This window comes from Erigeron canadensis, chromosome 8 (assembly GCF_010389155.1).
Source record: "Erigeron canadensis isolate Cc75 chromosome 8, C_canadensis_v1, whole genome shotgun sequence".
NCBI lineage: Eukaryota > Viridiplantae > Streptophyta > Magnoliopsida > Asterales > Asteraceae > Erigeron > Erigeron canadensis.
This window is the reverse complement of record NC_057768.1, coordinates 7,631,029-7,657,229: the sequence shown is the minus strand read 5'-3', so window position 1 is coordinate 7,657,229 and position 26,201 is coordinate 7,631,029. Positions and strand designations below refer to the sequence as shown.

General features: G+C 34.2%; 4 protein-coding genes across 4 annotated transcripts; 1 reads left to right on the top strand and 3 right to left on the bottom strand.

Annotated features, from left to right (window-relative positions):
- Window positions 1-101: 101 nt before the first annotated feature.
- LOC122579552 (beta-galactosidase 3-like) lies at window positions 102-5,467 on the bottom strand. The gene is made up of 17 exons (XM_043751741.1): window positions 5,103-5,467; window positions 4,817-4,912; window positions 4,591-4,703; window positions 4,214-4,280; window positions 4,004-4,096; window positions 3,689-3,832; window positions 3,517-3,605; window positions 3,337-3,442; window positions 3,128-3,215; window positions 2,479-2,597; window positions 2,240-2,404; window positions 1,967-2,145; window positions 1,780-1,889; window positions 1,590-1,699; window positions 1,412-1,522; window positions 936-1,049; window positions 102-812 (listed from the first exon to the last, which is right to left on the bottom strand). Exons 1-17 carry the CDS (start codon window positions 5,265-5,267, stop codon window positions 495-497), a joined length of 2,187 nt encoding a protein of 728 aa, XP_043607676.1. The 5' UTR covers window positions 5,268-5,467; the 3' UTR covers window positions 102-494.
- Window positions 5,468-7,811: 2,344 nt separating this feature from the next.
- LOC122579553 (3-epi-6-deoxocathasterone 23-monooxygenase CYP90C1) lies at window positions 7,812-13,110 on the bottom strand. Its single transcript, XM_043751743.1, has 7 exons — window positions 12,775-13,110; window positions 10,276-10,609; window positions 9,761-9,910; window positions 9,412-9,693; window positions 9,014-9,103; window positions 8,685-8,870; window positions 7,812-8,438 (listed from the first exon to the last, which is right to left on the bottom strand). Exons 1-7 carry the CDS (start codon window positions 13,029-13,031, stop codon window positions 8,229-8,231), a joined length of 1,509 nt encoding a protein of 502 aa, XP_043607678.1. The 5' UTR covers window positions 13,032-13,110; the 3' UTR covers window positions 7,812-8,228.
- A 2,717-nt stretch (window positions 13,111-15,827) lies between these two features.
- On the bottom strand, window positions 15,828-18,954 carry LOC122579434 (CDK5RAP1-like protein). The gene is made up of 3 exons (XM_043751610.1): window positions 18,566-18,954; window positions 16,942-17,993; window positions 15,828-16,615 (listed from the first exon to the last, which is right to left on the bottom strand). The coding sequence occupies exons 1-3, from the start codon at window positions 18,865-18,867 to the stop codon at window positions 16,116-16,118; spliced, it is 1,854 nt and encodes a 617-aa protein (XP_043607545.1). The 5' UTR covers window positions 18,868-18,954; the 3' UTR covers window positions 15,828-16,115.
- Window positions 18,955-21,327: 2,373 nt separating this feature from the next.
- On the top strand, window positions 21,328-25,118 carry LOC122579575 (epoxide hydrolase A-like). The gene is made up of 4 exons (XM_043751764.1): window positions 21,328-21,749; window positions 21,827-22,006; window positions 22,106-22,344; window positions 24,751-25,118. Exons 1-4 carry the CDS (start codon window positions 21,441-21,443, stop codon window positions 24,998-25,000), a joined length of 978 nt encoding a protein of 325 aa, XP_043607699.1. The 5' UTR covers window positions 21,328-21,440; the 3' UTR covers window positions 25,001-25,118.
- Window positions 25,119-26,201: the final 1,083 nt, after the last annotated feature.

The window sequence follows — 26,201 nt, the reverse complement described above, 5'->3', positions numbered from 1 at the left end:
GCTACATCTTTTTGTGAGATAAATGCACATCTGCAACTAGACTACCAAAAGTATTCAAACGTTATTCAAAATTGTCCCTTACAACAATTTCTGGGCTGGAATTACTTAAATAAAGTTCATTATATAATCACTGGCAACTGCATACAACAGTTGATGTTCAATCTGACCTTAGGATCAACTTCTAAACAATAACCTAATTTCTGGGGTTCCTCCTTTTGCCCCCATAATAACACAAAAAACTTACAGCAACTAGAACGACTGCACTATTTTGTGCCTCTCACATTCTAGCTCACATTATTAACCCTCTCCCTCACTTGGAGAAAAAGAAAACAAAAAATACCTTCACTCATCTATAGGAACACACTTGTAAGTTGTAACTTAGAATTTGAATTAAACATAAAAAGGTGTTCTGTTTCCTGTACCTTCACCACAAATGGGGTTCAGCCGATAACTGTCTTGTTTGGACACGATCTGGACCAATCTGTTTGCTACGGTCACTGCACCATTGATCTCTTAACTATTGAAACCTTAGTGGGGTCTCCTCCAAGTTCTTCAAATAGCACCAACAGGTTATTTGTCGGTTTTAACCAAGATCTAGGCACATGGTACCATCTTTGGGTTGGTTGACCACAACCAAGTTGACAAGTCAATGGACGATAGGTTCCTGCGTAATGGCACCCTTGGCAATCACCATTGGCATAAGTTGTCCAATATCTTCCAATGCTTTGACCATTGACCCATGCTTCACCCTTTCCCATACTATTCATGTCCAGCGCCAATGGCTCACCGCCATTAGGTGCATTGAAGTAAGCCTGCAAAGATTTTAAAATCCATATGGCTCATGAGCTTCAACCTTCACATAGAGGTTTTCTTTTCTGCTACTTTTTAAAGTACAATATGATTATAAAATATTAACATGAATAAAAGCTAACAACCTTGTGCCATGTTAATGGTTGCTGTTTCTGAGACATCAAAATATTTTGAGTCCATTTGATGGAAGATGTAGGATTCGAGGATATAGCATTCATAGCCTCTCCCCTTAGACCGACCTGTTCAAAAAAGACAAGCCCATAAGAAAATTTTGTTCCAAATGCTACATGTAGAACATGCCATTGTTTTGCTACAAGACCAATGGGTCAAGCTGGTTTGGATGGAGTCAAATACTTTTGACCAGTTGTTAAACTTTATAAGTAAATAACTCATTCAATAGAATTACAAAAACCACCTTTATTTCCAACAAAGTGATTCAGTTGGTTGTATCACTTGTATGCATACTATTTTTATTTTTCCCATTTGAACCTATAGAAATAACACATAACCGGGTCTTCCTTTTCCACAACTCAATGGGCTGAAATTGCAACCTCTACTAAATGCTGGAGCAAGTTGAGTATATAAACAAAGTAATCCGTACCTGGTAAGTCCAGCTAACCCATGACAAATCACGTTTCCCTTGGTCAAGACCATACAGAGCTACTGGACCTAAGACTCCAGTCTCCCATGCTTCATAATGTCCTCCCATGTTCTTCAAAAAAACAAAATATCAATTTTCTGTTGATTCTAGTATACAGAGAAGTAATAAGCATACTAACCGGCAATCCCATGGCCACACTAAGTAGTGCGATTTTGTTGCTTCCAGCACGCAGATTGATATTTTCTTTGTATGTAACTTTTCTATGTTTTCTTGAACCAAAAACAGAACCTACAAATGCTTCAATTACTTTATGACTCTTGATATAAACCATGCGTCTTAACTACAAAAATGATGTCTGAAAAATATACCCGAGTGTTCTCCGTTTATGAATACATGAAGAGCATGACCACTTGACTGTACCAGAAGCTTTGGGAGTTCTCCTCCACGTAAAAACGATTCAGATGAACCAATATCAACACTGTAAAAAGAAAGAGAAAAACATATTTATTGTTCAACTCATTAATGCTCATCTGACAACTTAAAAACAATACTTACCTAGTTGTATACCAAAGATAATCACTAATATCTCTTGTGATATTGATTTGCTCCAAGAGACCTGTTGCAGTGAACATAGAGCTTTCGCCACTTACTGTTAGATCTTCAGTATATGTCTCCCAAGAAAACATCTTGGCATCGCTCACTAACATTTCCATTTGTGTAGACTGAACTCCAACCTGTGTCAGTTCCACAAGAATTACAAAAAAAAAAAAAAAAACAAGAAACCGTCTAAAAGTACTTGCGTGGGCGAACATTATGAAAATTACATACCTGGGCTGTATTGAAAGCAACATTTTCGCAGTCAGGAAGGATACTGATGGACCAAGGAGGTAAAGTGTAATGCTTGTTATTGAATATCACTTTTGCAGCATTATTCGGGTCATAGTTTGAGAGAAAAGCTGCACAGGGCAGTGTGGTGGGAGAATACACATGGGCCTGGAACATGTCAGTTGGTTAGTAAGATAACTGTTCGGTTTATCGGGAAAATAGTTACATAATGAAGATATAACCTGTTGGAGGCTTCCTAAGGAGGTGACAACGGGATCTGCTGAAACTAAAGCAGGCTCACATTGCTTGATAGCCTTGTGAAGCTCCTTCAAATGATCATATTTTGGTTGCCTAATCAAGCCTATATGAGTTCAGAACAAAGTATAAACATTTAGATATCTGAGATGAAAATGGCAAATTGACCTATGTAACTAGTGGGTCAATTAGGGTTAAAATTTATCTCCAACGAGTCATATGGGTATGATTAAAATGTTTTCTAAACTGAGACAGGGCAAACGAATTGAAACATAACAACATTAAGATCAAATGCTAGCAACCTCTTACATCGGTTAATTCGACAAACATAAAACAAGAATCATAGAAACAAATTACTTACAACAATTTTCTAATACTATAGATTTGAGATTAGATTTAGTACAGTAAATAAGAAAAACAAAGTGCAGAAATTGTGGACACAACATAACAACAACACGTCTTTTTTCCAACCTAACCCGATCTAATCTATTACCCAATCAACCTGTTTTGTCACCTCCACATTAAGGACCTGGAATCAAGTCTTCAAAATGGACAACTCACACATTCAGTTTTAATTTACAAAACTAATAAATTTGACCTTAAAAGTCAAGGTACATATATTTAGTTTTAACCTACCATATTCATCAATTGGAGCATCATAGTCATAACTAGTAGTGATGAACGGGCCACCAGAGGAGCGACCAAAGTTTGTGCCTCCATGGTACTGTTTTGTTTCCATCCACGAAGATTTCAAATGTTACTTAAAAGTGATAGTATATGCTTATTAGTTATTACAGTAACAACTTTGCAGCCATTACACATACGATTGCATTATTAAACCATACCATGTAGTAATTGAAGAATGATCCACCCTTTTGTACAAATCGAGCAACACCAAATGCCAAATCTTGAACGGGCCTCTGGTAGACTGGCCCACCAAATTCGGTAAACCTGAAAAAAATTGGCGAGAAGGATGTTTCATCAATTAAGCACAATCTTTACTAATAATTAACAAAACTATATACCATCCACTCCAAGCCTCAGTCCAAAGTGTGGGTTTGTAAGGCTTGTTGGGCGAAAACTCATCACAGTAAAAGCCATTGCAAGTGTTTATCTGCCACCAATGCAAAGAAGTTTATCACAAATATATCATTTTACTCTCAAATGCAATAAAATCTGTCAGGCAGGGGGGCTTACAATAGGGTCAGGAGCATCATCTTGCTTGCACATGACCCATGGGACACCGGTCCCCAATCCTACAGCCATTTTTGCAGCCCAAGTCATGTAATTATGGCCATCGCCTCCATATGTCTTGCCAACCGATCCATACTCATTTTCAACCTGAACCAAACATTTAATCGCTCATTCAAACAATCTGTCATCAACCTAAACGACCCCATAAATTTATCATTTATCAACCTTTTCATAAGAAGTTTCGAAATGAAGATTAACAATCACTAAATCCTTGACTAAAGGCCGAATTACTCAAAACGAGATACAGTATACTTATACCTGAGACATTATAATCGGGCCTCCTTGCGATTCATACAACTTTTCACTTTTCATTAAATTCACAATTTTCTCAGTGAATCCTTTCATGGCCCTCTACAAAAAGCATATAGAAAACTAAGCTTTTGCATATAGAATTTCTTTTGTCATTCCTAAAAATTTTGTTCATACCCAATATTTAAGGAAAAAAGAAAAAGAGTATAGAATAATAACCTTAAATGGCTCATTATCAGTTCTAAAACTAATGCCGGGAACGTACTTCAACCAAACTGGAAATCCTCTGCATAAAATGATAACAATTTGACGTCTTAGTAACTTCGATTATTTACAAGTAAATCATATTATTTTCCTGATTCAACATTGTCCACATTCAGTCATTCCTCAACATCTTAATGCATGCAACTCTAAAATGGTTTAATTTTATATTACTAAAACTACCAAATGCAATTGCAGTTTCCATTTTTGCTTCCACCAATGCACACTTTATTAAACTTGATACTTTAAAAAAAAACTTTTTAAACCTTTGTAAAAACTACAACTAAATAATCAAGTGTTTTCAGAACAAAACAAAGAAAAGTATAGAAAATTACCCAAAATTCCATTCTGCACAAACATAAGGTCCAACTCTTAGATGAACATACATTCCTGCTTTTTGCACTGTCTTCAAAAACCTCACCAAATCATATCTCCCTTCAAAATTATACTGCAAAATTTCAACCAAATTTTTTAAAAAAAAAAAAAAAACTTTTTTGAATCATAAATCATCTAACTTACACAAACATACACACACAAAGTAAGTAGTGATAATCAAAGTACATTGCCAGGAGAAGGCTCATGAACATTCCAAAACACATAAGTATCAATCACATCTAGCCCTCCATCTTTAGCCTTCTTTACAAGATCTTCCCACATCTACAAAAAGTTCACAACATTTTCATCAACAAAAAAAAACGCATTTTCACTATAAAAAATATATGTATATATAAAACTACCATATATGAAAAAAGTTCACTTTTTCATCAAAATAATTAAAAAACCCACATTTTTCAAGTATAAAATACTAATCATATTTCCAAAAAATGTGATCTTTTTTAAAAAGTACCTCAGGGGTGCTTCTGGGGTAATGTATAGAACCAGAAATCAAGATTCTTCTTACACCATTGATAACAATGGCTTTACTATCATAAGTAACACTACAATGGATTTTTTGAAAACTACCCATTTGAGTTAACATCAAAAAAAACAAAACCCATTTTTTAAATTCCATGATTTTTGATTCTAAGTGGAGGGAATGTAAAAAAAAAAAGAATTCAACTTTTTAAAGAAAAATAAAAAACTGTCTTGAAAGAGAGAGAAAATGTGTGTTTTTGAAGAAGCCGCAAAAAGGGCCAATTTTTACTCGACAGGACACCATTGTCACTGAGATCTAGAGTGTGTGTATATATAAAGAGAGAGTGTGTGTGTGTGTATATATGTATGGTGTGAATGTATAGGTGTACATGAAAATGTTATGTATATATTTGTCACAACGTATACATACAGGATTTTATTTACATGTGTTGAGCGTGTCTTGACTGCAATGTGGGGTATACCCATTTGTAAAACAGTAAAAGCAACTTTTAATATCAATTTTTTAATGGTCAGGTAATTTAAATTAATCTTTTAAAAACCAGTATTTTAGTTATACCGGTATGGAAAAATTTTCTGATAGTATCGGTAATACCGGATGGTACGACTATTTTTAATTTATTATATTTTTTGTGTAAAAATCCTACAAAACTTATTACAATTTAACAAAAATAGTCAAATGCATTTATAATTTACTCAAAAATAATACCAAATATGTATTTCATAACAAAATATAGGTTTTAAAGTTCACAAATAACAAAAAATAACATTAAAGTATCATAAAAATAAATTTTTTAAAAAATCTAAATTTATTTTTTGAAAATACCGGAAATAACGGTATGGTAATAACGAAAAATACCGGGAATACCGGAAATACCGGCTAGTATTGAATAGTGAAAATACCGAAAAAATACCGGACTTAAAATACCGGCGTGGTCTCCGGTACCGGTAATACCGGACGGTATTTACTGGTATTTAAAACATTGATTTAAATATGTATATTACATTTTTCGTTATAGAATCGTGATATGAAACTTTAACCAAAATTCACCTGTAAAAGATCATACCAAACCGATTTATACTCACTCCAAATTTATAATCCGTAACATCTACTCGTATATTTCTGATTTTCTTTATGTCGAGAAAATGATATATTATGTTAGCATTGGAAATATGCATTATGCAATAAGCCAACAATATCAAACCAAAATTGAGTGTCGGTTAATTTGTTTATATTTTTTAGTCATCAAGTATTTGTTTTTACAAATCATATTCGCTCAATGTGCGTTCATAGTTGACTTTTTAACTTTTGAGATATTTGTAAGTTTCAAGAATAACAATATTTATAAGTGGTTATCGAACGGAGACAGGTGAGTCCGACTTTGAATTATCTAAAGAGAGTATTTACTTCGAATTGTCATTTGTATATATGAAACTTTAATCTTATACATTGTATGTAACACATTTTCAAATCTTGTATGTATATGAGTATATGTGGCAATTACATAAGATGCACTTGTACGTTTTTTTATTGCTCGAATACATACAATACACAAAATTTGAAAATTTATTACATACAATGCATAAGACTAAAGTTCGATACGCACTATAACAATTCGTATAAAGTTGTTTACATTTTGAAGTACTAATCCCTTGTCTAAAACATAAAAATTTAAGTTGTGTTTATTGTTTATTGGTGGAATATTTAAACATATATATGATTAAGTAAATTTAATAAAAATAAACAGTATAATCATGAAAAAGTTAAATATTTCAAAAGTTCTATATTCCAAATAAAAAAAATGTGATATGTGTTTTGTGTATTGAGATAGACGATACATGAGACGTGAGAATTATCACTTAATTACTTTTTTTTTAATGTGAATTACCATAAGTTTGGATTTAGAGAATGGAAATAACTTTCTCTACCCACTATCTTTTGAGGGTTTAAACCATATCTTTTAATGAGATTGGAAATCTCTAATCACCTATTTATAAATTTTTATAAAAATTATTCACCATTTATAAATAGAAAGTGTTACTTAAATGTTATATACGAAAGTACTAAATTGCAATTAATAAACACCTACTATGAAAGGAGTTTTTATAAATTACTAAATTTGCACTTAATGAATTAATTTTCACCTTAAACTTTTATTTTAATAATTAACACTTTAAGCTCTCCTTTCTTTAAATATTTCACTATCACATTTACATCAACCTACACCACTTGACACCGCCGCCACCACCACCACCACCAATAATACCGTCACCAACACCACTAGACCGTCGTCCCTTCTACTGCCGCCGCATAGTGCGTGTACCATGCCCATACTTTCTTATAAAAAGAAAGAGCCCACTTGTTAAAAGTTACGTGAGAAAAAAATATCTAAAATACCCTTAATAGCTAAATTACATTATCAGTCATTTATCTTTTAAATATATTCATTAACCATTTACATTAGTTACTTTTACATCACACCACTTAACGTCTCCTTTACTACTAACAGTCGTCCACAACATCATACTGTCACAAACACCGCCACATTATACAAGTATTGTGCTAGTGTTTGATTAATTAATTTGATATCTCTATGAGAATAAAAGTCATTCATTTATTCCCTTTCTATAAACCAAAGTACCAAACACCTTTCAAACATTTGTACACAATATTCCCTTTCTATAAACCAAAGTACCAAACACCTTTCAAACATTTGTACACAATATACACATTATGTCCAAAGGGATAACCACAACAAAATGTATGTAACTTAAACCGAAAAGTTATAGTGTGTATGAAATATCAGAACCTTATTCTATGCACGACCTTAGTAAAAATGTTCAAATCATGTAACATGGTATAAGTGGCAACCTTGCCACGTGCAATTTTTGATTGTTTGGTCATGATTACGTTATTCAACATTTTTACAAATTTCGCATACAATAGAGTTTCTGATGGGACGTTTACACTATAACATTTCGATCTTAATTATCTACATTTTGACGCATTTATTCTCAAACAAATGGGTATAATTCATCATAAAAAATATAATGTTTGACTATTTTGTCAAATACATCTACCGGGATCTATTCAATGCTTTCATCTTGGGGTCACAATGATTGGTAACTTCCGTCTTGTCTTAACAGTCGGAAAATACACAATTTGATCTTCTTCAGCAACCCAAGTGTAAGTCGTGACGAAATGGTGAATGAAAATACTGATTTCGAGCCTTGAGAATTCCAAACCAGGACACAACCGTTGTCCACCACCAAACGGTGTAAACTTGCTATTAACACTCGCTCCAGATTTCTACAAAGAGTTATGAGTTTTGTTAAAATGCAGGAAATGTATAGGATGATCATTTGAACACATTTACCTAAGCATGTTTCGATTTGGTCTAACGGAAGAAAGCAGCGAATAATAAGGTATGTTAGGTCGAGCCAACCTGTTTGACCCGCATTAGAAATTACCCAAATTGATCCTGTACCTAACCCGTTAAACTATACCACCCCTAGTATGAGAACTTTGAAAATACATAAACCATTAGTTATTTACCTCCCATCTCCAAGGATCAAAAACATCAGGATTTTCGTAGTTTTCTTCATCCATATGAACGGAAGTTAATGATGCCAAAACGCACCACCCTTTTGGGATCAAGTAGCCTTTGATTTCTACGTCTTCAAGAGCTTTTCTCCAGATGGCATTAATTATATTCGCCAACCGAAGTGTTTCACTAATTACCTAAAAGGTAAAATTGAGTGTAAGAAAACCAACACAACCTCCATTTACCGGGGTAAAACCCTTTACCCAAAAAAACAGAATACTAACATAACCTTAAGCCTTTGAAAACTATATTTGGTTATTTGGATATAGATCAAACTTACCCCTTGAGTAAATTGCAAGGACACATAATCAGTCCAAGCATACTCTTCACACGATTCATCCTTTCGCTTCTTCAATTCATCGTTTTCCTCCTGTCAGTTAAAAGGAACTCTCAAATCAAAGTCATAAGTCTTGAAAACACGTTTATTTGATAGAGTTGGCAATATCGATTAATTTACACATGAATGGGTCTGCCCGGGTAATGTTTATCCACCTCTAGTGGTTAGAAAGAAAATAGGTCAAAACGGAACCAACATGTACTAATTGTTGTTGGAAATAATGTTTTTAAATCATATATGACACACCAAGTATTTAAAGTTTTAAAACTTACAGGCTGTAGGTGTTTACCCAACCTAACCCACCCATTTTGCCACCTTAGTAGTCGCGACAAGTTACATACCACAAGACAAGCAAGAGCCACAGGATTATCACTTAGGTATTTGATCGCTAGTGTCATGATCATGGGCACCGAGTCCTCACCAGGGATCATCATCTCAATGATGTTCCCACTGATGAAATCCAACGGTAGCCGTTGTTGTGGCCCATCTGATTCACCTGTATCTCGTAACAACACATCAATGGCATCATTTGGCAAACATGAAGCTTTTGCTTCATTTTTCTCCATATCTGTTTTCCTATCATCTACAATCTTTCTCACCATCTTTAACATTCTCTCTTTAGCCTGCAAAACGATGATTTATAATAGATTACAAAGATTCAGAACTGCGTTATTTTATTTCATGATTTACCTGGAGTGATTTATACATTCTAAATCCAGGAAGTTTGATGGGTAAACAAATCAAGCCTTTGATGACTTCCATAAATTCTCTCTTGAGGAACTCCATATCTTCACCAGGTTCCACACTCATCAACAACCTCACAAGAATTTCAAAAGTGATCTGTGCATAAATAAATAAATTCACTCGTTAACTGGATAAACGTGCTCATATTTTCATGATTAAATCTTAAAAAAATTTAAAAGGAGATGTATATGTATGCAGATATTCATTATCCACATTAGACAACGTAACAATCGATTGAGATATTAACAGAAGTCTATTTTGTTTGTGGGATGATAAGGGCGTATTTAGTACAGCTAGGCCAAAGGCCTTATAATATAATCATATGTTTTAAGAACAATTTTTTGTGATATTGATGGAAGTCAAATGTTTTATCTATTTAGCTTCATCTTCCGTAGAAAGATCATTGTGGTGTTCTTTGAATCAATAAGATATACAATCACCAGAAAGATTGTAGGTTGTACCTTTTTGGTTTCATCTTGGAGGTAAAGAGGGTGGCGAGAGTTCCGACCCATCCAAGATGACAATGTGAGTTTGACAGAGTTCTCGATATCTTTGGTGATACGAGCTTTGAATTGTGGAGACCTCAAAAAGCCACCAATTATTGCGTGTAGTCTCTTTTGTAGGCCCCCGTTCATTTGTAGTATTGAGGATTCACCAAGCAACTCAATAACTGACTTAGGATAGCTTGGTATGAAAACATTGCCCTGGTTCTGTAAAACGACTTTGTTCACTTCTGGGTCAGTTGATACAAAGATCGGTCTACCCAGAATGTGTGTCTTGAACACTTTCCCATATCTATTATAAGGTAAAACACTTATGTTTTAGAACTAAAAATTAAAATTTCTGTTGAATATAGTAATCTTCAAGCATATCTAGCAAAAATGTAATAGGTATGGGACTTCTTAAGGACAATCTTAACAAAAAAACAAGTCGATCTAAATTTAAAAAAGTCAGAAGTGACTAAAACTTTTTCAAAAAGGAAAAATTTTACCCACCAAACTAGTTCAAGGGGCAATCTAAAACTTCCCAAAGCTGGAAAGGTACCAGATCCTATAAATAATCTCCATACAGTGTCCCACATGACAAACACAAAACTAAACATTAAAATGAAATATCTATAAACTGTTAAAAATATATATATATATAAAGAGTCAAGTCTTATCACATGTTTACATATACATTAGATCTAGATTCAGGAATTGAAAGTTATGTAAATAAATTCTCATAGTTTAGGCAAGAAAAAGTTTGCGTTCTCGAATCATTTAAGCCATTGTATAACTTTCAATATATAGATTAAAACTTTTTTTTAACAGACATAGATTAAAACTTAGTATAACAAGATTTGAGAATTATAGTTTTGGAGAAAACATAGGAGAACATAATAGAAGCATATGAATCATGATTCATGATTTTGTTTGGCACTCTTGTTAGTACTTTGTACACCCACAAGTTTCTACCTATGTCTAAACTCCAAAGTTTTGTGGGGAACTCCAAACTTAGCATAATATAAAAGGGAAGGAATTGTTTACAAGTCTTTATTTGATTTAAAAGTGATCCAGGTAATGTGATAACATAATCATAGTTATGAAGATGTAAGGATGATCAGATTCACTTAGTATCATTATTTTTTACTTATTTTGTTTTATAATAACATAATGTTCCTTTTCCCATGTTTATTTTATTTTGATTCTTTATACTTTTAAAGTAAAATAATACCTATCCTTCACTTGCTTTATACGGAGTATTATATTTGACCACTTTAATTTTTGAACCCATTAATATTATTGATTATCATTCCATAAGATGGCCTAAGGATCAATAAAATGTTATTTTATCATCACAATTTATACCAAGGTCAAGTGTCCAAAGTTCAAAATATATATTAGACTTATTTATACTATTGTATTATTTTGTTTTGTTTTTTTGAAGCAGTCTAACTACAATAATACACTAATTATATAATGCTATGACTACAATGAGGTTTGAACCCATGACCACTAAAACTGCGAGGTGTTGCTCATACCACTAGACCCAAGGCATGTGGTCATACTAGTGTATATTATCCATGTCTATACTTATAAAAGTTTTACTTCACTACTTAATCACTTGATATTTAAGACTTGATATTATATATATGCCCTAATTTATTTTTCATAAAAAAGTAATTAACTTTCATTTAGCCATTATAGTTAGGAAATACTTCAATTTGTTAATACAAATTTAATTCTAACAAATTTTAAATAAGTAATTGAGTATCTATTTTTAAGATACATTCTCATGTTTCAACACAAAGTTGAAGCTAATAGTTTGTAATATTTTATAAGCATACAAATTTCACGCATAGTCAATATTGAGTTCCAACATATCAAGAAATCACCAGAAACTATTAGACGTCGTCACCTTGCATGGGTACAATGCTAGTAATTTTATGTTAAACAATTGTCTCCTATACCAAGTCTACCTACAAATGTATCATCATTTTCTTACACCATACACGGAAAAACCGATTATCGTTTTTTCCATGGATATAAGGAGATTATTCATACAATTAAGCATATATGTATATTTATATTTCCTTGAACATGTAAGATACAACAAAAATAAGTAAATTGCATACACCATATTTTGATAAATAAATTTGGTTTATTTCTTTTGTTGAGTAAGTGAGTAACCAAAAGTCCAAAATAGCTTTCAACAAACAAACAAAGAAGCATGGCAACTTATTGACAAAAATATTAAAATGCAAAACAAAGTACAATTCAAAATGCAACAAGTCCAAGCAAGCATGCAAAAAGACTAAAACAAAGATATTATTAGAAGCAGCCGGGGTGTTAACAAATCAAGAATTTTAGGCTCGACTCATTTGATAATTACAAACTCGAACTCAAATAACTTTTAAAAAATGTTAAAAATTGAGCTCGAATATATAGTTATTGTTAACAAATGTACAGATAACTTACATAGACTTTCTTTTCTCCATGAAAGTGACCGGACGAGAAGTGTATCCGGCAGCAATGAACTCTATTGTTTCTCCGATCAACGGCCAACCTGAGCTTCCTCTCGGCGGTTTAACCCCGCCACTCTTTTCTTCTTCTTTTTCTTTTTCCTGTTTATTATATATAATTTTTTCAAATATCATCATCATATACTTGTATAATAACCATCCAAGAATCATAACTATGCAAATTATTTCCCATTTTCCAAATACCCATTTCATTTTTAATCCTATATGTATATATAATATAAGTTTTGTTTTGTTTTGTTTTTTTGGGGATGGAAGATGTGTATTTTTTTTTTTTTTATTTGTTAAATGCAAATGAAGCAGAGAAAGATTTGAAGACTTCCTTTGATACAATAAATAAGTGAGAGAGGGAGAACAGACAGTTGTGTCACTCATGCCTTTGGTTGTAAATTATGTCTTTATTTAATTTAATTTCTTTTTGCACTTGATTCATTCATTCATAATTTTTCCTTTTCTTACACATAAATCTTCGAAAGGTAAGTTATTGAATAAGGAAAGATTACATTATACGAGTAATATATTTTGGATTTTGTTAGCTACATGATATAATTCTTTATAGTTTAGTTATAAAATTAACAAATATTGCACATTTATCCTTGTTTTTTTATAGATATGATAGGGGTACCCGCGCAACGCGGCGGCGGGTGATGGCGGCGTTAACGTAAGGAAAAAAACAGTCGATGTTAGTAAAGGGTAATAGGTTTTTCATGGTGTGGGTTATAAGGATAGTTATAGAAATAAATGTATTTTTGTCTTTTTAAATACAGAAATTTTTAAGCAGAAAAAAAAGGATTTGCTTTATAAGATATATAGATATAGATAAAGATAGTATGATGTAAAAATTTAAAGATGATGTCGATTAACCAGTGATCTCTTCATGAAATGATAATTATAGGCATATTGTATAGTGTATATATAATTCTGGTTCCGGTCAAGTACGATGTGGTCTAGGTAAAAATTATGAACTTAATCCATTAGCCTACTTGTTCAAAGAAAAAAATTCAATTGATTAGCCTCCTTGGAACATTAAGGAAAAATTTAGCCTTAGGCCTCTCCTTATAAGGAACTACTTCTAACCCACTTCTAACACTATTCATCACTTCTAAACACACCAAGAACACCCTTCTTTATAACCCCCACTTCTAACCCACTTCTTTTCCTATTCTTCCCCTCTAGACACACCAAAAACGAACTTCTAATATTAGAAGTAACCCTCTAGACGCGGGCTAGACGCAGCCGGTGCTAATAGCGTCGACTGCGTCTGGTGCATTGGAAGCGGGTTAGACGTGGCGTAGAAGAGCTACAAGGAGCGGCCTTATGGGGTCAAAACCCACTTCAAACAACCTCACCATATACCAACTTATACATCAATACATTTTTAATACATCAATACATGTTTTAGATCGGCCAAGGGATACGCTATATAATTTTACTATTTGTGTGCAGTAATATTAAAGTGTAGCATGGATTCGATTAGATTAGGTTATGGCCTATACCATCCCAAAATCAAATGTAAGACACGAGTATAAAGCTTTATTTTGTAGTATTACATATTAAAAAGGAGATTTAATAAGTCTCAAATGATAAATTGATTGGTTAACTTGTTACAAAAGTGACTTTTAAGAAAAACAAATCAAACTCCGTCTCCAGTGAATCACAAACAACAAGACCCTACATGCGAGGAAATGAATCACAAACACGAACCTGAACCTATAGAAAGTATGAACTTGAACCTAGCTAGTAACACGAACCTGAGCCTAATGATATGAGCATTAACCATTTTAAACTGCCTCATTTATTTTCAAAATGAAAAACAAAATTCATAAAATTCTCTATACACAAGAAAGTTGAAGACTTGAAGGGATACTAAGTGAGGAAGTGGCCAAGTGGTTCAGTTTGATAAAAATTTCACACACGATACAACTTGATAACACTAGGCTAAATGCATGTCTAGTTGCCGGTTTGGGTTTCATGTGTAATTCTTTTTTAAGTTAGGCGTACAATCTATCGAGTGACCTTTAGAAGTCAATTCAATGTGGTCCCTGGGCACACATCATCAACCTATTCTTTCGTAAACAAATACCGACTCATAATTGTTATATACCATGACTTGAAGTAGAGAGACGACGCGAGTTTCAGACGCTTTCAGTAAAAGGGATTTGTCCACAAGAATACACATACTTCTGGCAAACCCTGGGGCCCGGACACCTCAAAAGTTGTATGTGATTGCTCATGGCCTTGCAAACATCCTTACATATCTTTTAACTTCAACTAAAAACAAAAATAGGTAAAGACAAATAAGGGCATGCCTTTAGGTAAAGGCGTTCTTCAAAAAAATTTTAATTATGGACAAACTTCAACGTCAAAGGATATCATCTTTAATTTTGGACAAGCTTCAACGTCAAAGAATATCCAAGGACACCTAAGAGAACCCAAAGAAAACCCCATTGGAGATAACCTTAAAAACTCATCTATGTGTGCCATTGTTTTGGCTGGTTCGAATGATTCGTATGAATTGTGGGGTTTCTCCCCTCACGCAGGTAAACAATTATTACCCTCACCAGAAGAGTCTAGTTTAAAAAACTTAACGACGTCAGTCAGTATCACAGGCTAATTATTCCGTAGACAAAAATCGTGAGGAAACACATCCAAACCAAGATCCAATTACAGGTATGTAATTAAAACCAAATACTAAGCCCAAGAAACTCGACAGGAGAAAATGTAGAAAAAGAAGTTGATACCAGACAGCAGATACTGACAACTAACAAGCAACCAGCAATTGAGATTTGTTAGAATAGAAATGCATTGCCAATGCATGCCAAAGGTCTAAATCTAAAACCAACTCAGTAGAATGTACACCCAACCCAACAAAGATTTAAGATTCACATATGAAACCCAAAGCATCAAGCCAACAAGTCCAATGCTTACCCCTAAACATCTATCTTTCAATCAGGAACTACAGAGCACGTGTGCACGCACACACACACAAAATTACTCTGCAACATGTCGGCTATCCTTTTATTATAAACAAAACACATCTTCTGTGAGTTCTGTCAAACTCATGTTTCCAACCTAGCACATGGACAACATAGGGTGGCCGGGTGGGTACACTAATAATCTGAAGTAAAAGAATTTACATAGCAAATACGCTGCTTTGAACTATAATTCGTACAGAGAGTTTTTTTTGGTAGCTCGTTGTGCAAACCTCATACTAAAACTGGCAAAACGACATGGTATATAAAGGCTATTTCACGATCGATTCACCCAAAACGATGTAACTTACAAAGATGCAACAGCTTCTTGTTGTGCAACATTGTAAAATGAGCTCATTGTGGTTATACCAAGTGCAGCTCCAAATAGTGATGCTCTTGAAGATTTCAATATTCTAACTTCTACGTAATCACCAACTTTTGGAATTCTATCACCATCAGTATCCACCCAATTGGGAACTGGCAAACTAGAGAAAATTACCCTATGGCCCCTATCACTCTTTCCAATAAGCTCGGTTTCAGGAGCTCTTTTATTGGGTCCTTCAACTAACACAAGCTGAACACTGCCAATTTGGGAGTCAAAACACTGGCCTGTACTTTCACGGAATGCTTCAATAAGTTCTGTTAGTCGTCTCTGCTTTACATCTTCTGGAACGTTATCAGAATAATTTCTATGAGCATGTGTTTTCTCCCTCATGCTATATGCGAACATGTATGCCATATCATAACCAACAGCCCTAACTAGACTCAAAGTGTCTTGATGTTCCTCCTCTGTTTCATCACAAAAGCCTGTAGAAATATAATTACAGAAGTTCAACATAATAGCATAAACTGATCGATAACTTATTTGTATACAAGTTTCTGAAAAACATTTGTTTCCTACAAAACATTTTGCAGAAAACTATCAACTTTGTTGCAGCAGGTATAAAACTGATTACTGAGAACTGATCATCTGATCTCTAAAAAGCAACATAGTAATAATAATCCTGAATATCTTTATCCAAATACTAAGAAATGATTATTAGTAGATGTCACAATAGTCAGATAATTAGATTCATAAAGTGCATCCTAACAACTAGTAACGCAATATAAACCATGAGTCTGAGGATTCTTACCACATATGAAATCACTGGTTAACCCGACATCTGGAACTATTCTCCGTATCTTTTGCACAAGTTCCAGGTATGCTTCACGTGTGTACCCTCGTCTCATTCTTTCAAGCATGTTACTATTGCCTGACTGTGCAGGCAAATGAATATTCTTGCAAATATTGTGTCTATCGCGCATTATATATAACAGTTCATCTGGGAAATCTTTAGGGTGTGGAGAGGTGTACCTAAACCGTATTTCTGGAAACTCAAGTGAAACTCTATCCAAGAGATCAGCAAAACGTAACCCCACCTTCTTAACTTTGCATTTGCTTGAAAATCCATCACTTAATTTCCAATCAACATTTGGTTCAACTTCCTCATCACATGCATCATTGTAGCTATTGACATTTTGACCAAGAAGTGTGACCTCTTTGACTCCTTCCTTTTGAAGTTCTGCAACCTCTTTGACTATGGATTCAACAGGCCGGGACCTCTCCCTGCCTCTAGTGAATGGAACTATGCAAAAAGAGCACATATTATTACAACCCCGCATCACTGACACAAAAGCAGAAATAGAAGTTTTGGAGATCCGAACAGGGCTAATGTCAGCATAAGTTTCTTCAAGAGAAAGAAGAGTATTGATCCCTTTTTGCCCATTGTCTACTTCTTCTAGTAAACGTGGTAAATCTCGATAAGCATCAGGCCCACAAACAACATCAACCATTTTATCCGAATCTAATATCTTATCTTTTAACCTCTCGGCCATGCAGCCGAGTACAACTACTTTTGGAGGACGGAATGAGTTTGACCTTCCAGTGGCAACATTACTCTTCCAGTGTCTCTTTAAGAACCAAAAATAATTAAGCCGTTGCCATACTTTTTGCTCTGCATTGTCCCTAATAGCACAAGTATTGATGAAAATAATCTCGGCACTTTCAGGCTCACTCACAATTTCATTATATCCGGCTGTTTTCATAACAGACAAAACGATCTCCATATCGTTGACATTCATCTGGCATCCATAGGTTTCTTGATAGATACGTCCTCTTGGGAGAACTTCAGAGGACGGAACATCACTAAATATAGTATATGACAAGAATATAAGTTGTAATAAATGACAGAGTCACCAAATGAACATTTTCTCTAAATTGTGCATTACAATACCGGCCATGAAATGCATTAAAACGAGGCTATGGACGACATCGTTAAGTGAACACAAAAATGCATTGAGGTAAACAACACATGCATCTAGCATCAACTATGTTTGTTGAAGAAATGACAGTAAGTCTTAACTTGTCATTCATTAGGATCAAAATAACAACATTTCAAGAAACTGCTATCATCACAACACTAACTATTGATTCAAATGTAATTGTAAAATGAGTAAACTATTTGTAAAAGGGTGTTCAGGTTAGCTTATTTGATAGGCTTGTTTGCTTATGAAGCCATTATTAGCTCAACTTATTGGATATGCTTATATACTTATTTAAGTACATTTTCATAAGCCTCATTTCTCTAGCTCACCCAAAGTTCCAAACCATAAAAAACAACTTGCTAGCCTAGAAATATAAGTCATAAGTTGCTTATTGTATATATGGGTATGTATTTCAGTTTAAAATCACAAAAAGCCCAAAAAAAAGAGACTTACTTAAGATTATAAGGAACAGCAGGTAGAGTGGTATCGGAAGCAGTAGACTGAGCTTGAGCAAGAAAATGGTGAAAGCTTGGGGGATTATTGTTTTTGTTTTTGTTATCAAAAAAAGAAATGGGGGTGGATTTTGAAGAGAAATAACAAGTGGGGATAGTTTTTCTGATGAAATGTTGATGGGGTGGTGTCAATTGTGGTTTTGATAATAATAAAAAGGAGGGGATGATAATAAGAGGGGACCTGTTATTAAAAGAATGTATTTTGGGATGGAGTTTGATGGTGAACATCGATGAAGCCGCCATCGGAGAAACAAAACAAGTTTGGTTTGTGTGTGTTTGTTACTACTGTGTTTTTCTTATCGATCCCCTCAGGTTTGGATAGACCACATACACACCGAGATCTTGGACTGCTTCAATGACCCGACCCAATACAACTTCCCTTTGTACAAACTAGCCAATTGTTACGTCGAAAAAGTAACATTATTCTGATACGATTGCGTTGAACTCTTTAACAGCCTAATTAAAAATGATTATGTTATTGATAAATTTGTTTATATATAATTATGTTACTTTTACGCATTATGGAATTCCAATTATTGTAGTTAGACTTTGTTATTGATGATTTATCGCTATAAATGTTAGTTAAAAAAATTAACATATGAAGTACATATTTGCTCAAAGTCAAAACCACAAACGATTACAAAAGTTTATATTAACTACATATATTTTATATGTACAATAACCCAAAAAACAAAAATGAAAGAAAAAAAAAATTTAAATGAAAGTTTTTACTCGTAATATATTAGTTAAAAACACCAAATAAACAAAAAAAAAAGTGTGAGACAGACTAAATAGTGGTCCATAATGGTTCGTAATATCACGAAGAAAAAGTAGTTAGCAAACCCAAAAGGAAAAAAGTGTGAAGAAAACCAATATGCAACCCATATTTAAACACCCAAACGAAATGCAGTATGGTAAAAAACCTTTAAAAAAAATAAGCAAGCTAGCAGACAGCTGCGCAGCTACCTGTCAGCTGCTTTACTGTTCATCACTCCAATTCTCTTAATAGAGTATATAATATTTTATTCGAATTTTACAAGTTTTGATCCCTAATTTTATAAATTATAGTTTTGATCTCTGATTTTAGACCCATCAATAATTTTAGTCAAAAAAAAACATAGACTTTTTGACAAAAATGTTAGACCTTTTAACAAGAATGTATTGAATTTTGGATCAAATGTATGGACTTTGGTCAAAAAAGATTTTTAACAAACCGTAAAGGCGATATTTGTAACTAACTCTTTTATTTTTAAATAATCTATGAGTATATTATTTAAAATGTCAAGGTATCCGATAAAAAACGACAAATCAATGAAATACATAACGGGTCTAATAATATGATGATATCATGTGGCATAATTAAAGACACGAGTTCGGGAGAGAATTTAATAGATTATACTTGTCATGTGTCAAAGCATTCTTTTAAATTGGTTTATCATTACCTCACCTAAAATTTATTAAACTCTACAATTTAAAATAAGATATTATAATATTTATGTTATAAATGTAAATAGACTTACAATCTATTTGAAATAATACTAAACAGATACAAATCTAAAAAAATATATATTTTTCACTTCACAAGGTTGGTGGCGAAATATCGGTCAAGATACGTCGTGCTGAAGAGCTCTTCCAAACATATAACAAATAATCAAAATCATTACACTATCTTCATATCAATTAAAAATGACATTTCAATGTATTAGAAGAGAACCCTTTCTCTAGTATAATTTTGGTACTAGTCAATCAAACACGTAAAAGATAGACACATGTAAAACACCTCCACAACCCACACATGCTAAGGCCATCTCCAATGGACAATTTGCTTGTTGGTTTGTTTGATTGAGAAAACTGTAGTTTGGTCCCTTATTATTACCAGTTTGCTTGCTAGTTTGTCGTATCGATTTGCTTCCAAACAAACTGAAGGCAATTGAGTTTGAGGCCAGCTTCAAAACTTTTTTTTAGAGTATGTGTATATGATAATGTAACATCTGAGTTTTGGTATGTTTGATTGGAGGTAAAATTAATTCAATGTGTTAATTTAATGTCCTGGAACAATTTGCTAAGGTGTTACTAAAATAACCGATTTGCTTTAACATTTTGTATGTATATGCAATCGAAGATAGCCTAAGGATAGAACTCACATGTTCTACATGGCACATACTTCACATGTATGCTTATGCTCCACACTTTAAAGGTAACGATGGTCACTTAGTCTATGACCAAATGATTTAATAATCATGGTTGGAAGATTCATTACATTCATCCTTCTATTCAAATATACCAAACACGATGTATTGATAGTTTATTTTATTCCAATATAATTACCAAACACGGCAATGGAATGATAATAATTTATTCAATTACCATGTTCAATGCATTACATTACACCGTCCATTCAAGTTTATCGTTATTTCATTCAGGTCAATCATAGACCCCAAAGTTAACCCATTAACATTCATGGTTTTTGCCGACACCCATTAACATTCGAAGGCCGGCATGGAGTCCGGCGACTTATGCTTGTTACAAAAATCAACCTAGGGAAGGAAACACTTTGGAAAGCAGAAACAAAAATATATTATATATATCCTTAAATATAGTATCCCAGTATCTTATAATAAGTCCAAACTCCAAATCTATACTAGTGGGAGAAGCTAAAAAAATATAATAATAAAAAAATTAATATGAAAAAACTAAACTTTAAAGTATTAGAAATGTTCCTTTGACCAAGATAAGCAAATTCAGCCTTTTCTTGATCAAAGTATTCTAAGCACAAACCTGTCCTAAAACAAACCTTAACACTAAGGCAAAAAGAGATGGAATCGGTGAAGAAAATAGGTGATATAATTCACCATAGAATCAAAACCAATGGAATATATATGCATGTAGTAGAGAAAAAGGGCCAAGGAGGAGGACCATGTGTGCTTCTCCTACATGGCTTCCCAGAAACATGGTTTTCATGGCGCCATCAGATCACTCACTTGGCTAGCCATGGTTACCATGTTCTGGCTCCTGATCTCCGAGGCTATGGCGAATCTGACTCACCACCCTCTCCAAATTCCTACACTATGTTCCACATAGTAGGTGATCTCATTGGTCTTCTTGATCACTTTGAGCAGCAACAGGTCCTCTCTTGTCAATAAATTTTTTCTGTCAGTTAATTAGTTTGTGTTTTTAATGTTGGTTGACATCCGATGATCAGGTGTTTGTGGTCGGGCATGATTGGGGTGCAGCAGCTGCTTGGCATCTTAGTCTTTTCAGACCAGATAGAGTCAAAGGAATGATTTCTATTTCGGTTCCTTTCTTTCCTAGGAACCCAGATATCAAGCCCACTCAATTCTATAAATCATTTGGAGATGATTTTTATATTTCCCAATTCCAGGTTCTATCTCTCACAGTCTCACTATGAGTGTGTATGTGTGATTGTTTTCGATTTCTAATTAATGTACAACAATTGAACTAAAGCAAATTAGTAATACAGGAAGTAGGAAGAGCAGAGAGGTCTTTTGCAAAGTACGATCACCTTACCGTAATGAAGAAGATCTTGTTAATGGATGTCGATTTAATGGCAGCACCTGCCGGCGTGGAGAGTATTGATTACTTGGAAGCACCTGAAGTGTTACCATCATGGATTACTGAAGAGGAACTTCAAGTATATGCAGACATATTTCAAAAGTCTGGATTCATTGGCGGGTTAAACTATTATCGTGCTATAGACCTGTAAGACTCGAGCTATCCCTACACTATAATTTCGAAATCTAAACATAGTACATGCCTACAAGAGTTTATACTTGATTACTTGCATAGAGGCTAGCTAAATATAGTCTGATTCAAGAAAATTGACTAAAGATAATCCAACTAGTCCATAAGTTTTGACCATGTTTGTTTATTTTTTTTATCTAACACGACTGACATGAGGCACGTAAGATCTTGTCCAGGAATCATTGATGTCATATTGCCAACCCATAACCAAATACTTTTATTTACTAGATTTGAATTAGATGCAATCTGTTATGATTGTCCATATCTATATATATATATATATATATATCGTGTAAAGTTCATGTAAGAACTATTCACATATGAACATCAGAACATAGGTAATTATAAGTTTAACTTGATAGTTCATATGTGAACGAATATGTTCACATATACTATACACATATGAACATTAAGTTATTATACAGAAGTTCTCATGGTTATTCCAATTCAAATGGATCTCACATGAACCTTTTCCTATATATATATATATATATATATGGGTTGGGTATTGTAAAATAAGTATTATAATAAAACAAATAGGACCATTGATTTTCGTAAGTTACACACTACCATCATGATCTACTACGATATACAAGACTTTTTGTAAAAACACTAAGACTTTTCAACGACGGACCTACAGAAAAATCATGTGTAAGTTAACTTACACGTGTAAGTTACAAGACTTTTTTGTACAAACACTAAGACTTTCCAGCGACGGACTCACAGAAAAATCATGTGCAAGTTAACTTACACATGTGTAAGTTACACATGTGTAAGTAACTTACACATGATTTTCTGGTGGGCCCATCGCCGGAAAGTCTTAGTGTTTTTACAAAAAAGTCTTGTATATCGTAGTAGATGATGATGGTGTACAAAAATCAATGGTCCTAGTTGGTCCTAGTTGGTCCTAAAATAATAGGTGGTCTTAAAATTTCTCACCCCTATATATATATATATAGGGGTGGGTTATTTGTAGTACATGTACTTTTTATAGTACATGTGTAACATGTGTAACTTAACTTACACACTTCTTCTTCCTTCTTCCTTCCAACTCCGACCACCACCATGATCATCTCCGACCACCACCATGATACTCCGGCGACGGCGACCATCTCCGGCGAAACTTACACATGTGTAAGTACAACTTACACATGCGTAAGTTAACTTTCCGGCGAGAATCAGGTTCGTTTTCGGGTGTTTACGGTACGGGCCAGAGGCCCTTATCCGTTCTAAACTTAACCGTCAAGGGACACTTTGGATTTGATGGGCGGCGATCCAAGAGATGGTGGCGGTGTGCTACGGTACGGGCTCCGCCCTTGCTGCCGACGCCGGCGCCGTCGCTGGGGTGGTCGGAGATGATGGTGGCTGGTGGTGGTTGTCTCGCGAAGGAAAAAACCTAGAAATTTTAAACGCTAAAATACTAAAAAAAAAGTTGTACTTACACATGTGTAAGTTAGTTACACATGTGTAAGTCTCGCCGGAGATGGTCGCCGGAGGATCATGGTGGTGGTCGGAGATGCTCATGGTGGTGGTGGTGGTGGTCGGAGATGGAAGGAAGAAGAAAGAAGAAGTGTGTAAGTTAAGTTACACATGTAGTTACACATGTACTATAAAAAGTACATGTACTACAAATAACTTTCCTCTCTCTCTCTCTCTCTATATATATATATATATATATGCTACATTACAAAATATTTGTTCCCTCAAATTTTTTCAACTAAATAGTTAGATAAACCTAAAATCCCCCTCTATTTTGTTCACTATATATATTTAGCATTTTCACATAAAAAACCTATAATATCTATTTGAAATACCTATCATACCCTTAATGGAATAAATTTACAGCATCTATATTTAACTATTAAATAACTACGTTACCTCATTTGCATCAATAACATACACTACTTGCTACCGCTGACGCCGCTATCGCCGCCGCCACTATACCGCCGCATCACGTGGGCATATGACTATTGACTAGTATATATACATATATAACCTTCATGTTCGACATGACCTTCTAAACAGCAGTTCTAGGTTTATAAACTACATATTCGAACCTTCTAACTTAACACGATTACATAATAGACTTAAAAATACATACTTAAGTCTATATACAATGTTTGACACATTAAACAGTCAAACTCGGGTTGAGCAATTAAGGGCAACATAAGACCAGCTATCTTAGGCAAATGATCTTAAATAGAAGTCATATCGAAGTAGGTTAACTGGAACAGAATTCAGACCAAAGTTGGTTCAATTTTTTTGCGATTTTCCTTAAAAAACAAAACCCAAGTTCTATAAGCAGGGGATACATGTATATCATCTGCTTCCTACATTTCACTAACCACATAAACTAATTTGCAGATCCTGGGAGCAGGAAGCACCATGGCAAGGGTCAAAGATAACCGTTGCATCAAAGCTAATTGTTGGAAACAAAGATATTGGATTCGAAAGTTTTATAAAGGCTTACATTGAGGGAGACGTTCAGAAAGCATTAGTTCCTGATATTGAAGTGGTCATACTCGACCAAGGCCACCATTTTATCCAGCAAGAGAAACCACAAGAAGTTACTGATCAGATCTTATCTTTCCTACAGAAACTAGCCATTGATTAGGCAGGCTATGTTGTTTTTTATTATCACTTACTTTTCAAATCGCCGAAATTGCTTGTAAACATACCAGTGATGATTATGTCATGCTTCTTTGAATAAATACAAGCGTTCAACTTTTATCTTCTCTATTCTGATTATACATTTGTGTTTATACCTGCAAACTACACATTTCTGATCCAACGTCAGAGCTTCTGTTGTGATCTTGGTGTATCTCTAATTGGAACCCAAGTCTGCCCTAAAAGACACGTCAAACCTTCCCCCTCCAAATCTTTCCTTTTCATTGTCCTGTATTAACCACCAGAAACCTACAATACTTCGAGGATTTAAAAAGAGGCGATTATGGACGCCCACGGGCTGTGGGATGCGATTTAGTCATCTGCCTGACTGGTAGTCGATGAAAAGAAGAGCAGAAAAGCCAAGGCCTTTATTTTTTAATTGATATCAGAAGAGATCTTGTCACTGGCTGCAAGAAAAAGGCAGCCAAAAAGGTATGAGACTCTTTAAAAATCTCGTTATGTTGGGGCTGACCGAGTCAGGAAGATGATACTAAGGATCTTGAAAAGTGAATTTAAATCATTGACTCGTGGAGAATGAAAGATAGAGAGACCATTTATAAATATGCAACAACTTGTTCGAAAGTTGTTTGGCGCCGTACCAGAAAGATTCATTAATTCAGTAGCGTCTATCAAGCAATATTTGGACGTGGATGACATGCCATTCAGAGATGCAGTAGCACACTTAAAAGTGTAACAGGTGAAAACACACTGTTACTTACCAAATCGTTCTCGGTTGGGAGGCAAGCAACATGTACAGGATGATTGTGGCCGGGAAGGTTATAATCATAGTAGAGGCAGGAGTGGCCATTGGGATAGTGGGACACTACGCCTCGGAATGTAAGCAAAGAAAGATATAGAGGTAAATGAACCCAAAAAAAGGAGAAGAGGCTACATTGCTATTAACTGTTTGTGGTGAAAAAGAGTCCATAATGTACTGTTAAATGAGGAGAATGTGCTGCCGAACAAGTATGATGAACTGGATAGTATAGCATAATATAGGGGTTACTTAGTGTAAAACAAGTATTAAAGGAAAACAAATATGATAAGAATTTGACCATTGGATCATGATAATATAGATGCACGAAAATTCATAAAACACAAGTATATAATTTATGCACGAAGATTTTCATGATGTACGACGATCTTAA